This window comes from Eptatretus burgeri, chromosome 10, assembly GCF_056783735.1.
Source record: "Eptatretus burgeri isolate ZD-2024b chromosome 10, Ebu_testis_v1, whole genome shotgun sequence".
Taxonomy (NCBI): Eukaryota; Metazoa; Chordata; class Myxini; order Myxiniformes; family Myxinidae; genus Eptatretus; species Eptatretus burgeri.
The window spans coordinates 68463449-68480782 of record NC_140970.1 but is presented as its reverse complement, the minus strand read 5'-3'; the positions used below and the strand labels follow the sequence as shown (position 1 = coordinate 68480782).

Sequence of the window (17334 nt, the reverse complement as noted above, 5' to 3'; positions counted from 1 at the left end):
TGGTCAGTCATTTTTATTCGTTATAGTCTCTGATACGTAGCACATTTAGTTTTTGATAACCTATCATATTATTCGTATAGCTGGCTCTGATTCAGAGGACAGTTCAGAAGTGGAGTCGAGACACGCATCTGGAGTTTGTTAAAAAAAAAAAAATGCATCTGTTCGTGTACCAGACATAGACCCATCTTCGAGCACATTCGACAGATTTCGTATATCATTCTGTGTTTACGGCATTGTCACGTCATCTCCCTCTGACTGTAAGCACAGGAACGATATTTTGTAGTAACCGAATAAAACTCATCATGACAGTGACAGTGCATCGTTTAGTGACCCTCTTCACTTTCAATTTCCTTATGCTATGTTCATTTTTCGACCCCCAATGTGTTGAATTGTCCCCCGGTTATCACAGCATGGCCCGTCAGTGTATATCAAATCGATTTCACTGAGAATGTTTTGTCTTCCTCTTGCCTTTATATCACTTACGTTTGATGATCATCGTGCCACATATATTACAATACACATTAGAATCAACATAGACTACACCCGCGTCATCGCTTTTTTTCATTATCTCAATATGCCCTCTGCCTCTCGTTTTTCCTTATCTGGCTATGTGAAGACCCTTGCGCCCTGAAGACCCTTCTTATCCATAAACCCCAGACAAAAATCGTTCTTAAGTGATGAATTCAGTTAGTGGGTGGGTGAAGCAATCTTATGAGATCAGAACAAGTGTTGGGCGCCAGTTTGACATTGAACTCTTAATGAACCCTTAATTAGCTCTTTCTTATCCGTTAACCCCAGGGATTAAAACTTCTTAACAAATGCAATTAAAACACATCTCACACTATGTGTCAAAATACCGAAGGGGCAGTTTGGGCGCGATGTTTAGATTGGAAGGGCTAGAAGGGTCTACTTGAAGGATCAAATAATCCTTAACCCCAAGAAAGCCACACTTAAGAAATCACTTTTTATAAATCGGATGGTCTTCACTGGCCAATGAGATCAACAAACCTTTTGGGCACAAATTTGAGAATGAAGCTCAGCCAGCTCTCTAACTCACTCTTCTCCAGTCTGATCGTCCCGAACAATTATTCACTCCTTCTCCAGAGGGGAGGAGTCGCCTCCTCCGACCCGCTCTCCCTCACTGGACAGTTCTGGCGCGCAAATGCGCTCGTCACCCCCGTGATTGGCCAAAAGGGGTGCCAATCTGCTGATTGGATCTGGGGGGGGGGGCATGGCGGGCGCCACAGCGGAACGCCCCTCACACAGTGAAGGATTCCCATTGGTCGAAGGACGGCAACCTCGCTCGCATCACCCCGATTGGGCGAGAGCCGCCGCGAGGTTCCGCCTTGAACTCCGCCCACCGCAGGCGCTATGGCGTCGGGTTGAGGGAGCGAGGTGAAAGCGTGTTGTTGTTGTTCAAGATGTCAGATATAAAGATTTAAAGCCTGACTATGAGATAACTTCACAGAACACGAACACTTAATTACCCACCAAACAAGGGACAGGACCCGAACTAGAAACATGTATTTACCTATACAACTGATCTATAGGGACTCTGACTGTTGTGTGCAGTACGCTTCCAAATTCGTAACAATATATCCCTGAAACGTCAATCTATATAAATGCGACATTGTTTTCCAGTGAAAGCCTCTCAAGGTTTTTGGGTTGTATACAGAACGTACTGTAGTCAGAAATCACACTGGTTCCAACCTGCCCGAAAAATTGTTGTGTGTGTGTGTGTGTGTGTGTGTGTGTGTGTGTGTGTGTGTGTGTGTGTGTGTGTGTGTGTGTGTGTGTGTGTGTGTGTGTGTGTGTGTGTGTGTGTGTGTGTGTGTGTGTGTGTGTGTGTGTGTGTGTGTGTGTGTGTGTGTGTGTTCGTTCATTAAGCATACCATATTCTCTTTGCTAAGTCCCCTATTCTCTGTCTCTGTCTCTGTCTCTGTCTCTGTCTCTCTCAGACGGTGTTTTCTCAAGACGTGTCTGGATGGGTGTTTGTGTCCGGACTTCTCCGAGCGGTGTTTGTTTCCGGACTTCTCCGAGCGGTGTTTATCTCTGGGCCATGTTTATAGTGTGACTGGTAGAAAATGGATTTCAGACATTATTTTGTTTCCATCTTCACTGTTATTCAATGCAGAATCATTTTGATGAGACAATATGAATTGTAATTAACACTTCACCACGTGTCTGCTTTCCCTTCATCACCTCACACTGTCTTCGCTCCCACACCCTTCCTTACTCCCCCTCCCTCACTCTCCCCCCTCTCTCTCCCCCCTCTCTCTCACCCCTCTCTCTTCCCCCCTCTTTTTCTTCCTCTCCCCCTTTAGTATTCCCATCAGCGAAGTGACAGGTGGTATTTGCTACTTTTGAATAAAATAACTCCAACCTGTCATTTCTAACGGGCTTTTATGTCGAGCCGTCGATCACCCTTCACTGAGGCATGAGGACGTCTACCGTACATACTTGAGAGAAAACTGTTAATTAACTGTCAATTTACATGTGACCACACGGAGAGCAGAAAACCAGGAACACTATTTAGTAATTGAGGAACCTCTGCCAGAATAGCAGAGTCACTCCCTTATATATGTTTATCTTGCCACATTGGCTTATTCCAGCACACAATAGCCTTTCTTTTCATAAAAGGACTAGCTGGTTTATGTCCTTTCAACACCAGTATATTAAGTAGATAAGCAGGACCTGAGGTTTTCTCCCAAATCCAGTTACAGAATGTTCCTGTGGATCATTCAAGGTTGACCTCATTTATTATCTCCCTTTATGTAGAAAACAGGAAAGCAGGAATATATTTTAGCTAACTGCAAGTGAGTGGATTTTGCTGGGAAGAAACAAAAAGGCTTTTAAAACGGTACAAATCCCAACATTTATACCAGTATTAATATATCGCAAAGTCATATATCATTTGATACGAGGTCCAACAAAGTTCCAGGATTAAGCAACATAAAATTTTATTTTAAATGTACCAATTATGTTTAGTGGTTGCCTTCAAAGTAATCTCCCTGCGTGTCTATACATGCTTCCCAACTTCACTGCCACGCTTCATATCAGGTTTGGAAGTCTAAAAGGCCATTTATCTCATTGGTCATGGCTCTCTGGATTTCTTCTGTTGATGCAAAATGAGTTCCTTTCATTGGAATTTCGGATGCCGGTCAGATTGGACCAACATTCTCACCCTTTCGACATTTTGGCAATCAATGGGCGTCCCGACCATGCGCCTTCATTCACTTCCATTCTCCCTTCTGCAAACCTCTTTGCCCGCTCAAACACACGTGATCTTGACATTGTTTATTCCCCATACACCAACTTCAACTTGTCAAAAATGGCTGTGCCACTTTCATTTAGTTTTACCAAAAACGTGATGATGATTCTCTGTTCCATAAATTTGTCATTCATCGCATCTTCAGAACGCAATTGCAACATTTATAATTTAAACAAAACTCCAGTACGGCTGCAAAACAGCCAATAGATAAAATGGCTAACACAGTACTGACAGGAAGATTATGATGCATGTCCAATTACGAAACCAAAGCCAGTGCTGCCACCTGTCGAGAAAAAAAAATCGGTCCTGGTACTTTGTTGTCAGACCTAAAATATAATTTGAGAAATGTTTGTTTATTTTTGGGTTTGTTTTTAATTTTGGGTGTTTTTTTGTTTGACTTTTATGCACTCCTAAACCACTGGAGGAATGAGTTGAAAATTGGGGGTTGTGTGGTATAGCCTGCGGGCCTGCGGGGCAGGGCATGATGGTGGGGGAGTGGTCGGCGTGATCATCGTGTCTGCCAGGGATATAAGGAGTGCGCGCCGCCTGAGGCGTTGTAGTGGATGCCGTAGTCGCCACGGCTTGTGAGTGTACTGAGTGCGTAATAAAGGAGAGCTATGGGCAAAGTACGCCCGCGCTCCTGCTGGTGCAACAAAGCCGGGCTCGACTGTTCCTCCGCTCGTGTCTGCCTGCTAAGTATCCCTACCACGACACTACAGTTGGCTGACGAGGATCTTCGGATCGGCGTGTGCAGGGTGGTGGCGTTCGGATCGGCAGCAAGTAACTCAGCGCACCCCGTGCGGTTCCAGGCTACGGAGCCAAGGGTCTCGCCAGCACGAGCATGGCAGAAGGTCGGGGCACGGCGCACGGACGCGTGCCCGTTTTCGGGGGAGATGACTTCGAGTTGTTTTCTGAGCAATTGGGTTGCTACTTCCGCGCGAATGATGTAGATGATGAAGACAAATGCAAGTCGATCTTGCTCGCCTCGCTATCAACGGAGCACTACCGGCTGCTGAGTGATTTGGTGGCTCCAGATAAGCCCAGTGGTGACGGGCTATCGTTTCAGGACATCGTGGCGAAAATGAAGACCCACTTGGCGCCAGAGAAGTCATTGCAGCTCGCGCGGTACCAGTTCGATCACCTCGCGAAGGGTGCCGAGGAGCGCGTTGCAGATTTCGTAGCACGGGTGAAGCATTCGGCCGTGCCTTGCAAGTTCACGGCAGAGGAGCGTCCGGCACGACTCAGAGATCGTTTTATTTCTGGTCTGCGAGACGCGAAGATGGTAGCAACCATCCTGCGGATGACCGACGTCACATTCGACTCGGCGGTCGGGACTGCTTCGTCTGTCGAGCAGACACTCACGGATGTCCGCACCATCGCTGGCCAGGACGTAATGAGTAGCTCCAGCTGGGGCATGTCGGCTGATCCCGAGGTCCGCGCGATGACCCAGGTGCCGCAGGTCGCACGCGCGTCTGGCGGTGCGGGCCGGGGGCGCGCACCGCAGCAAGGTCGCACCAGGAGCGAGGTGGATTTCCAGGGGTGCTGGGGGTGTGGTGGTCCGCACCTGCGACGAATGTGCCCGTATAAGAACACCGTGTGTTTGCATTGTCACAAGGTGGGACATTTGAAGCGTGTGTGTCGGATGGCGGGGGCCTCCGTTGGGGTCTTGGATGGCGAGGTGCGGGAGGACCCCAGTGACCTGGGGAGCGGCCTGCAGCCGGGGCATGGCGATGCCGGCGGGCCGGAGCAGGAGATGCAACCAATGTTGAGTCTGTTTTCCATTGGTCCAGAGGTGACAACACCGATCACGGTGGAGGTCGAAGTGAATGACGAGCCGACCGTGTTTTGCGTGGACACCGGGGCTACAGTGTCGGTCATGGGCGAGCGGGCGGCTCGTGGTCTTCGCGGTGTTCGCCTAGTCGAGACGACCTTGTCGCTGTGCACGTACACCGGTGAAGCGATTGCACCGCTTGCGATGGCCGACGTCTCGGTGCGCTACCGGGGTCGAAGCGCCCTACTCTCGGTGTTCGTGGTGCGAGGGGAGGGGCCCGCCCTTTTGGGTCGGGACTGGCTGACGCACCTCGGGCTGGATCTCCAGTTCGTACCTCCAGGTGTGCCGGTGCTCCCTTCGATGCTTTCGTCGAGACCCGAGGGCGAGGTTCTGGCGGCGGGAGCCGCATCGATGCAACGGGAGCGGCCGTTCGTTGCTGCCTGCAACGGTGATGTGCGGTTCGGGAGCAACGGGAGCTGTGCCAGCTGTGCCAACGGGAGACGAGCCCGTCGCGTTCAAGAAAGTCACGGTTCGCAACATCGAGACGACAACCAAGAGATGGACACGCGATGTGGTTTATGGGCTGCTGTTCATTGCGTGTTTGTTTTTCGTTGCTCGAGTGATGCGGTTTAATGGTATTGAAATAAATGCCGACAGTTCCTGTGTGAGAATAGAATTGGTTGAGATCAATCAATGGGATTTGCATTATGATCGATATGAGGTGGAGGCTTTGGGAGCGATGGTGGCGAATAAAGAGGTTTGGTTGGCCTCCCATTGCCTCGGGCCGCAGGTGGTTGCTTTGTCATGTGCAGGGATTTTATCGAAAGAACGCGCTGTACGAGAAAATGAGTTAGCAATTGTACCAACGATATTCTTATTGATTTATGACGAGCCTGTGGTTGAAGTGTGGTTTGAATGGAGTTGCTACCGTCTAACTGCCGTGTGGATCTCAGAGATCGACTCTGAGCCGGGGCTGGTGCGCTGTTCGGCGTTACCCCCACCTCTGGTTTCGGCAAGGTCAGACGTGCCTGGCGCCTGGGACGCGGCTCTCTGTTTTCGCTCAAGGCCGTTTGGACATGCGTTGGCATCTCAACTGATTGTGGTGCGTGGGTTGTTGTGGGGCATTGGTTGCATCCAGCCAGCGGCGCTGTTCAGCGCCCCCACCCAAGGTCAATCGGGTCTGGCGCTGGCGCCACGGCTTCCAGACAGCGGGCTTCCGGCCTCGGGATGTTTATCTGCTTCAGGTCTGGCTGGGGGAGGTGTGCCGCCTTGTGGGCCGGAGGCGTTTGATGGGGCCGGGGGAGGTTTGCTCGGGAGGTCGCCTCGACCTCGCCGAAGGCCATGTAACCATGAGCCGCCTGGGGGTGTTTTTGCTGCGTAGTGCTGCTGTGCTTCTCGCCTTGTTGCTTCATATCGGTAACGCGGTCAGGGTTTTGTAGGTGCATTGTGCAACTCGGTCTTCGGAGCCTAGCCGTTGCAGCTCCACTCGCTCGCATCGACATGTTATATGATGTGATGTGCTTTTATACTATGCTGTTTTCTTTTTGTACCTTATCTGTTTTTCTACCGTGGTATTTCGTGCTGCTTATGCTTATTATGATGGTGATCATTTAATAATCATAGTTTTAGGAGGGAGGAGTGTGGTATAGCCTGCGGGGCAGGGCATGATGGTGGGGGAGTGGTCGGCGTGATCATCGTGTCTGCCAGGGATATAAGGAGTGCGCGCCGCCTGAGGCGTTGTAGTGGATGCCGTAGTCGCCACGGCTTGTGAGTGTACTGAGTGCGTAATAAAGGAGAGCTGTGGGCATAGTACGCCCGCGCTCCCGCTGGTGCAACAAAGCCGGGCTCGACTGTTCCTCCGCTTGTGTCTGCCTGCTAAGCATCCCTACCACGACAATGCAGGTTGGACTCGGGTTGTATGGGGAAGATTTTAGCTTGTATTAAAAAAAATAATAATTAATACTTCCAGAAGTCAGAACATGAGAGAACTGAATCACTGGACAGAATGAGTTGAAAACTGGTGGCTGTCCTCATGGGGTGCACGGTGAGGTTTTATGTGGTGGAAAAAAAATCCTTGTCCTCAAGGTTCAGGGTGGGGGGAGAACCCAAATTTTCTCTATAAATGTGTATTGTGTCGCGCAATGTGGTGGAAGCCGGCATTACAAGTCAGAATGAAACACCATAGATATCATAAAAATGGGGAAGTTAACCCATCTATGATCCTTGGGGAATTATCCCATCCATAATTCTCAGGAAATAATTATTTGCCTGTAATGAACAAATGACAACATACTGAATGACAACCATCTGTTACTTTTCTGGAATTGCATGCAAACAGAACTGGCATTTGTGTTCCATTTATATCCAGGCCTGATTAGTGTTATTTTAAAGTCCTTGTTTCTTGGACAGATGCAGTATGGAAGACCTGAAGGCTATAAGGCCACAGGAGAAAGGACAAACACAGAAAGAGACAGGTAAGGTTTGGTGCAGCATGGTCAACAATGTCCCATTAAATTGGAAGGAGGCTTTGACTGCAAAACCGCTGCACAAACCGAGATGGTATTTGTACATGTTAGAAAGACTTCAAAGACTCTGCAAGCTTTGGCAAAAGACACCAAAAGTATATTGGATTATCAATTGTTTTCATGTACTAGTGGACCCTTACTTTTGGGTCTTCTGGGTTTTTTGGTTCTTCGGGTCTTTTCGATATTTGGGTCTTTTGCGTCCTCAAACTTTCGGGTCGCATGGGTCTTTTAGGACTTTCATTTGGTCCTTTGGGTCTTTTAGGTCCTCTGGTTCTTTTGCGTCATCTGGGTATTTTGGGTCGTTGAGGTATTTTGAGTATTTTGGGTCATCTGGGTCTTTTGGTACTTCTGAGTCTTTTGGGTCCACTGTGTATTTTCGATCTTTTGGATCCTTGGGGTATTTTGGATCTTTAGGGCCTTTGGATCCTTTTGGTTTTTTTGGGGTTCTCTGGGTTTTTTGGGTCATCAGGATATGTTGGGTCTTTAGGGTCGTCTGGATGTTTTGGGTCTTTTGCGTACCCAGGGTCTTTTGAGTCGTCACGATCATTTGGGTCTTCCAGGGTCTTTTGGTCCTTGGGGTCGTAAGCGTCTTTGTTGGGGGCCTTTGGAATCTTAAGGGTCGTATGGATTAGGTTAGGTATGGGAGCATGCGCCAGAGCAGTGTGTCGCTGCGGCCACTTTCCGCCGGTACTCCAGGGGCCTCCGTCTGGCCATCTCGCAGGCAGATGCCTGGCCCATCCCCATCTCCTTGAGATGCTGATCAGCCTGCTGCAACCACGAGGCACGTGGTCGGCCCATTAGCCTCTTCCACTCACAAGGCTCCCTTGCTGAGAGAATTTGGTGAGCAGCATCAGCATCAGGAAAACGAGTCACATGTCCATACAGCCGCAGCCGACGCTCACGGACGATGCAGTAACAAATCTCTTGAGTTTCTCTCAGCAACTGCGCATTGGACACAAAGTCCGACCAGCGATAGCCAAGGATACTCCGAAGAGACCTCATACCAAAGGAATTAAGTCTCCATCTCAGATCCCTGGTCAGAGTTCAAGTCTCACACCCATAGAGCAAGACTGCAAGCACCAAGGGCCTGAAGACTCGGACTTTCGTCCTCCTGCACATGTACCGACAGCGCCACACCCCATGATCCAGTGAATCCATGATTCCCCAGGCCAAACCCAGACGTCTATTGACCTCCAACTCACAGCCAGCAGAGACGTGAGTATCACTGCCAAGGTAAGTGAATTACTCCATGACCTCAACATCCTTACCACAAACGGGTACAGACAAGATAGCAGCATCCAAGATGTCATTGGAAGCCTGGATCTTAGTTTTGACCCAGGAAACCCGTAATCCCAGCGGCTCCGACTCCTCATTCAGCACCTCGAGGGCCCCCAAAAGGATATCCAGAGTGTGCGAAAAGATGACTGCATCATCTGCAAAATCAATGTCAGAGATCTTGACATTCCCAAATGATGCACCACAGCTTGATATCTCCAACAACCTCTCCAGAATCCAGTCCATACAAGCGCTGAAAAGTGTGGGTGCCAGTTCACACCCCTGAAAAACTCCAGCAACAGCAAGAAATAAGTCTGAGATGGTATCACCACATCTCACAGCACTCTCAGTTCCAGAGTATAGTTCAGACATCAGATTGATCAGTTTTGGTGGCACCCCACGAAGACCAAGAATCCTCCAGAGGGCATCCAAAATCACCGAATCGAATGCCTTGGAGAGATCAACATAGACTGCAAACAGCCCTTGCCGAAACTCTTATCTGCGTTTGGTGAGGACCTGAAGGGCAAGGATACGGTCAATCGTTGACCTCTTTGGTGGAAAGCCTGACTGCTCTGGACGCTGGTGCTCAAGCAGATAGTAGCGAACCCTATCAATTATTCGAGCAAAGACCTTGCCCGGCACCGAGAGCAGCGTCACCCCTCGGTAGTTGTTGATGTCCTGGCAATCACCCTTCCCTTTCCAGAGAGTAACAACAAGGCCCCTCTTCCAGTCGGTTGGGATGATGCCTGAGTTCCCGGCAAAGCACAGAACTGCATGCAATGACATGAGTTCAGCATTTCCATCAGCTTTGAGAAGTTCAACGTGGATGCCATAAATCCCTGGAGCTTTACCCCCATTTCATCCGTTTCACCGCAGCCTGTGTTTCCACAAACAAAGGTGGATCACAGTTGATGGAGGGTCAGCAATAGGGATAGTCACACACCTGACATCCAACTCAACAGCTGGTGGATCAGCCTGGTACACCCACTCAAAGTAACCGGCAAGCGGGCCTTCACTTCGGACTCCTCTGTTAAGAGCCCACCACCCACCGCTCTCACTGCAGTGCACCGAGGGATGGGCTTGGAGGAACGCAATGCGCAAATTCTCCTTCAAGCAGGACGAGAATCACTTGATCACAGGTGATACTCCACCCCCTCACAGATTCCTCGCACATAGGCCTCCTTGTCCACCCTTAGTGCATGTACAGTTTTACGCCTCAGCTCCCTGAACAGCTCGGCTCTGCCATTAAGCCTGGCCCTGCGACTCTGGTCAATGGTATCCAGTGTCCCTTGAGAGACAAAATTCTTCTTCACCCCACGGTAAGTTCCAAGACATCCACGGGCAACATCAAGGATGGTGGTCTTGAAGGCACTCCACAACTCTTCAGGATTCCCCAAAGTACCCAGACCCCCCAAATCCCCACCCAGACTGTTTGCAAACTCCTCAGCGACCCTCTCATCCTTGAGCTTGCCAACCAACATCCAGCCGAGGCTGGGATGGTACCATTCTCCCATATTTAAGCTGCAATTTCAGAGTTGCTACCACAAGCCTGTGGTCAGTATTGAGGAACTGAGAACTCCGGTACACCCTGCAGTTCTAGATCATCTTCCGGCGACCATCAACAATCACATGGTCATTCTCCATTGCCACACCACCAGCATTGGAATACCAAGTCCAGCGATGAGCCTGTGGGCGCTGAAACCATGAACCAGCCACTTCAGTCCACGACTTCTTTCAAAGTCAAGGAACTTGGTGCTATTCTGGTTCACAGTTCCAGACCCATGGGGACCAACACATGTCTCATCACCATCTCTATCAGTTCCAGTTGATGCATTGAAATCCCCCAAGACTAGAAGAGTATCCTGCCTGGGGCACTGCTCAATCACAGACTCGAGTGTGGCATGGAATGCATCCTTCACGGTGAGATCACTCACCTCAGTCAAAGCATATACAGAGACCAGGGAAACGACACCCAAGGAGTGACGAATCCTTCGGCTCATCATACTCTCATTGACCGGTGTTTTCTCAATTATCATTGAAGTCGGCTTATTGGACACAGCTACAGCAACTCTTTGGCCATGGTAACTATCAGAGCGACCAGACCAATAGTAGGTGAAACCACCCGCCATGATCTCACTCCTATCTGGTCTTCTAACCTCAGAGAGTGCCCCAATACCGATTTTCAAACGCTTGAGGTCAGATGATAACAGAGACAGGGGATCATCCTCTCAGGGATGGGACGTTGCAGGCACACACCCGAAGGGACCGTCTCAGGATAACCCAAGCAGGCCGCCGTCTGGTGGACGACACCTCAGCACCACTCTGACACGTTCTTCTGCAATCTGAGCTGGGAAGGTTACCCCGTGGTTTTCCTACTATCAGAGTGGGGTTTCCGAAGGCTTTGCCCCAATCCCGTCATCCGGTGAGCTGCCCTGTGAAGGGCAGATGCACAGGGGATGATACTCCCACTCCATGGGTTTTCAATTTTATTTGCGTTTTTCTTTTGTTTTGCGGAGTGCAGGGTTTTTCCAGTGGCCAGAGTGCAAATCCTGCCACAAATCTCCTTAAAAATAAATAACCCAACTGCAGGAGGACATCCGCAGACACAGTTGGGCACAAGATATGGATGGCCGTTGGCTCACAAGAAGCTCCTCCACCCTTTGACAAGTGTTGTTTTTAATTCTGCTGGGTGTACATATCCATATATCCTCCTTACGAGGAAACCTGGTGGGTGATACGGTTTAGTCGCCGACAACCCGACCATGAAACGGGTTAGTACAGGTTTACATCATACCTGTAGCAAGTTACGGATATAATTTGGCCTCACCTGACAATGTATTGTTGTGGGTCCTTGGGGTCTTTACGGTCTTGGGATTCCAATGGTGCATAATTTATGCATAGACGTACGTAATTTATAGACACCAAAAGAATCACGCACGCATGCACACACACACACACACACACACACACACACACACACACACACACACACACACACACACACACACACACACACACACACACACACACACACACACCTCATCCATTTTTCGTAGAATCAAAAGAAGAGAACTTGGATAGAATTGTGTGTTGTATCTTTAAAACATCCTTTTTACTTGAATATGATGTTTTTCACTTTTGTTATTAAGGTAACATCTAAAATATATATCCAACACTGTATTTCTGTATATATATCATCATCATCATAATTCAGTGTGTGTGTGTGTGTGTGTGTGTGTGTGTGTGTGTGTGTGTGTGTGTGTGTGTGTGTGTGTGTGTGTGTGTGTGTGTGTGTGTGTGTGTGTGTGTGTGTGTGTTGTTGATATACAGTGCTTTCAGAAAGTATTCACACCCTTTGACTTTTTCACATTTTGTTGTGTTTCAGCCTGAATTAAAAATAGATTGAATTAAAAAAATTTTGTCACCAATCTACACAAAATATCCCATATTCTCAAAGTGAAAACATGTTTTTAGAATTTTTTCAAATTAATTAAAAATGAAAAGCTGAAATGTCTTCTGTCCATAAGTAATCAACCCCTTTGCTATGACACTCCAAATTGAGCTCAGGTACATCCAATTTTCTTTGATCAATCATCATTGAGATGTTTCTACAACTTGATTGGAGTCTGCCTGTAGGCAATTCAATTGATTGGACATGATTTAGAAAGAAACACCTTTCTATATAAGGTCCCACAGTTTACAGTGCATCTCAGAGCAGAAACTCCACCATGAAGTCTCAGGAACTCTCTGTAGAACTCAGATAAAATTGTGAAGAGGCATAGATCTGGGGAAGGGTATAAAACAATTTCTGGAGTGTTCAAAGCTCCCAAAAGCACAGTGAGTTCCATCATTATGAGATGGAAGGAATATGGAACTACCCAGACTCTTCCTAGTGCTGGCCGCCCGACCAAACTGAGCAACCGGGCAAGAAGGACCTTGGTCAGGGAGGTGACCAATAACCCAATGAACACTCTGACAGAACTACACAGTTCCTTGGCTGAGATAGGAGAACCTGCCTGAAGGACAACAATCTCTGCAGCACTTCACAAATCTACGCATCATGGGAGAGTGGCCAGATGGAAGCCACTCCTGAGGAAAAGGCACATGCCAGCATGCCTGGAGTTGACAAAAAGCCACGTGAAAAACCCTGAGAGCATGAGGAAAAAGATTCTGTGGTCTGAGATGAAACTTGAACTCTTTGGCCTGATTGAAAAGCACTACATCCGGTGGAAACTGGGCACAGCTAATCACCCATCTCACACCATCACTACCATGAAGCATGGTGGTGGCACCATCATGCTATGGGGATCCTTTTCAGCAGCAGGGACTGGGAGACTTGTAAGGATCGAGGGAACAATAAATTAAGCCATATCCAGGTAAATCCTTGAGGAGAACCTGCTTCAGAGTGCAAAAGACCTTGGACTGCGGCAAAGATTTATATTCCATCAGGACAATGACCCCAAGCATACAGCCAAAGCAACACTGGAATGGCTTCAGAACAAGAATGTGAAAGTCCTGGAGTGGCCCAGCGAAAGCCTAGACTTGAATCCCATTAAGAATCTGTGGAAAGACTTGAAGATTGCTGTTCACCGACGCTCACCATCCAACTTGACAGAGCTTGAGCAAATTTGCAAGGAAGAATGGGAGAAAATCCCCAAATACAGATGTGCAAAGCTGATAGACATACCCAACAAGACTTGATGTCTTATGCATATGTTGGACATGCAATTTAAGGAAATAACAATGCTGTCTGAAGAACCTTGAGCCCATTTGGAGTCATTTGCACAACACTATTATCTTTCATTCTCAGAACTAATATTTGCTGAATATGGTTTGTCAATAATTCGTTAGTTCAAGCTGTTTGCTTTTTCTCGAGCAAAAATCTTCCTTTGCACGTTGGTCAATATACAATGATTGCTGATAGCAATTTGTGGCACCAACTCTTTGAAATGCAGCTTTTGAATTGGGTAAAATGTCATGATAATATAGTTTAGTTTCATTCTCAATGTGTTGAATTCCTTTGTTTATTTTTTGCAGGAAACTACATATGTGGAAAGAGCAAGTAACATCAAAAGCAGTGGACGTGCACACAGGGTTGAAACGGAATGAATCCAAGGCTCTTGCTCCATCAGGGCACGTCACAGTACCAGCACCACAGGTGAACCCTCTAGATGTGTACAAGACCCAATACACTGGTGGAAGCTTCTGTATTGAGTGTTGACATCCATATTGTCATCTCGCATATCAAAGACACCAGCAGAGAGTGTTTGTTACCTCCACAAGGGTATTGATTAATGGGTGAATATCAAAAATGGGGTTGGATTTTGCAGGTCATGAAGATAGCAGGGCGTTGAAAGCTGCAAATACTCGAGGTTCTCGGTCTTTAAAAACTTATGTGACATCTTTGCAAGGTGAAAATAACATTGTTTTGAACTAAAGTAACTCTGCAATTCATGCTGATGGTTAATAGTGCAGACAGAAAGTTCAAAGGTGGAATGAAGACCAGAGGGAAGGATATCATAAGTATGCCATTGGTTTGGTGTCAAAGAAGAAAAAAGTACATACCACTTGGGGTTCCCTGCACCCCCCACATCACCCCACCCATCCCTCCTCCATTTACTTTAAAGCTGTTATTCATTTCAGTTTGTATCCCTGGGAGAAAATACACGTTAAAATATGGCAGGATAGTTTGGTGGGAGTATGCTGAGCTCCAAAATGTTTTTTTGGTTCAGTCCCAAGTGTAGTTTGGAACTTGCTTAAATGATCCAGTATGTGGTTATCCTAGCAGGGAGCACTGTATCTTGGAGCATGCAATCCTTTGAAAGAAAAATGCAAGCTTGCTGACCTGTTTAGTCATGTAGATTTTTTTTTTTACAAAACACCCCATGATGTCTCTTACAAAAGTTGGTCTTTTGGAAAGAACCACCCAGTGTGATTTCTTGAGCCTCTGCCAATTTATATATGTGTATCGTTTTTGTTTTTTTTGACTCACCTGTTCTTTATGAATGTGTGTCGGTCCTTATGGATGTTGTGATAAACACAGGTATGACATCAACTGCATTTAGGACATCATGGACAATTTTCCTAAGGAGTGGAACTTACTTTTTTCAGCAGAGATTACAGGGTGACTTTTGGGTGAACGTTTTTATTGGGCACATCCCCAGAAACGTTGAGGCGAATTGTCCAGGATTTGCACGGTTGAATCACCTCGCTGTAAGGTGGCTTTATTTGCTGCTAAGTCTGATCCTCAGCACTCTTAATTTCTCTCAGTCTGAAAAACATGTTTGTAATGCAATGGGGGCATGGTGTTGGTAGGTGTTCACACATTTCATGTTGCACTTCTGATTATTGTGATGGCAAAAACTCTCATCATCACTTGTGTCACCCACAAACTGTTTGAGGAACAGGGGTTACTGCTCTCTCAATTCAGATTGGTTGGCAGACTCTCAGTCTTCCTCGGTCCTTCCTCTGGTCAAGTTGTTATTGTTCATCCTGTAACCCACAAATCTTGTTTCCACACACCACTGTTTTGTCCCTTATCTCTGCCACCTGTGGAATGTCTGTTGTGTCCATCGATCTCGCAATTCACGTTGATGTTTTAAGAGTCACGGACATGCCTACCTCAATGCAGGATTTGTAATATGTATGCAAAACTTTGCTATTGCACAATCGTGCATCAATCTGTAAAATTTTTACACTATAAAATTGTAGTACAATAAACCTAAATATTATAGTAAATCAAAAGTGTTACTTGAAACATGTCACAAGTAACACCTTTCATTTTACAGCATTGCCACCAATGCCATTTTCTTGCAGATACATGTGCCACAGGGCGTTCTACACAGCCACTATGAAGAGCAGCTGGAACAGCAGCAGCTGGCCTACCAGCATGAGGCTGAGGCTGCCCAGCTTCGCAAGCAGCAGGACCAGCGTTATTGGCAGCAGTTCACACTTCAACGCAAGGCCGACACATATAGATCACATGAACAGAAAGGACAATTGGAGCAACAGAATCTGGTCCCGCAGAATGAGATTTCCTGGCAGCAGCAGCAGCAGCAGTTGCAGCACTGGCAGCAAAAATCAACAACTAAAGCAGTCTATTTGGACAACAGACCACATGTAGCCCAAATAAAGTACGTATTCCAAAAACGTTGGAAAATAGAAACACAGAGGTCAGATAAAATATAACAATGGAGGTTGGAAAACAAATCTACCTTCTAATTTTATCTTTTATTTTGCTTTCCTTTGAGTTTTTTTGTACACCGCGCCTTCCCAATTCCACATCCAGGCGATGCATGACGCCATCAACAGGCGCCGAAGGAAGGGAGTACTCAGTTTTCGCTCCATTTTCTTGTTTGTTACTTGCAAAATTGAAGAATTTTCAAGTATATTGGTCAGTCGATTTTGTTATTCTGTCTCTTTGATTGTTTGTCTGTCTGTTTATCACCTATAGGTCACAATTTTAAACCGATCTTTACGAATCTTCACCACATGGAAGTTTGTCATAAGGGAGAAGCCTATTGTTTTTGAGTTCAAATGGTCAAAAGGTCAACATCGACCAAAGGTCAACAACTTCGGTGAGATTTCTAAAATCCTCAATTTTCATCCGATTGACTTGAAATTTGAGGAGGATTTACATTTCAGGGCACTGAATTCAACTAGCCAATTATTTTTGAGGTCAACATGGACAAAAAGGTCAACATAGGCCCAAGGTCAACAACTAAGGTGGTATTTTTAAAATCCTCAATTTTCACCTGATTCACTTGAAGTTTCAAGAGGAGTTGCAAATTTGGTCATTGAATTCAACCACAAATTATTTTTGAGGTCAAATTTGTTTGATGGATTTTGCAAGTACGTATCATGCGCTGCACGACGTCTTTGTTATCTTGCCAAAACGAAGTTTTTGCAAGATATGTTAGTCAGCTTGTATGTTTTTTTTTTGTTTGTTTGTTTGTTTGTTTGTTTGTCTGTAATCACGTATAAAAAATTCTGCAGAGCACAATTATCATTGGAAATTTTTGTAACTTCACATATCAGAGGCCTATAGAGGTCCCTTTCAGTGCACAAAATTTTGAAGGTCAAGGTCACTTTGTCGCAAATCAGGGGAGTCGACGAAACCCTTATTTTTTGAGTAATTTTGATCGGATCGTCTTCAAACTTCATTGGAATATAGTTCATGGTCTGGCGCTCAGCTGATTAATTTTTGGTGGCGATTGGCCTTGACCTTCATATGTTTTTTTTTGTTTGTTTGTTTGTTTTTTTTTTGGTCTGTAATCGCGTATAAATCACTCTGCAGAGCACAGTTATCATTGGAAATTTTTGTTACTTCGCATATCAGAGGCCTATAGAGGTCCCTTTCAGCGCATAAAATTTTGAAGGTCAAAGGTCAAGGTCACTTTGTCGCAAATCAGGGGAGTCGACGAAACCCTTATTTTTTGAGAAATTTTGATCGGATCGTCTTCAAACTTCATGGGAATATAGTTCATGGTCTG

At 46.6% G+C, this 17334-nt stretch overlaps 1 protein-coding gene across 2 annotated transcripts in view; it reads left to right on the top strand.

The window, feature by feature from the left end:
* Positions 1 to 17334, top strand: part of GOLIM4 (golgi integral membrane protein 4) — a 119495-nt gene that overhangs the window by 64919 nt on the left and 37242 nt on the right. For both annotated transcript variants that reach the window (XM_085898830.1, XM_085898829.1), the window contains exons 9-11: positions 7452 to 7516; positions 13880 to 14000; positions 15659 to 15975. In XM_085898830.1, the coding sequence (XP_085754956.1) occupies positions 7452 to 7516; positions 13880 to 14000; positions 15659 to 15975 (503 nt within the window). The remainder of the gene's footprint in view (positions 1 to 7451; positions 7517 to 13879; positions 14001 to 15658; positions 15976 to 17334) is intronic.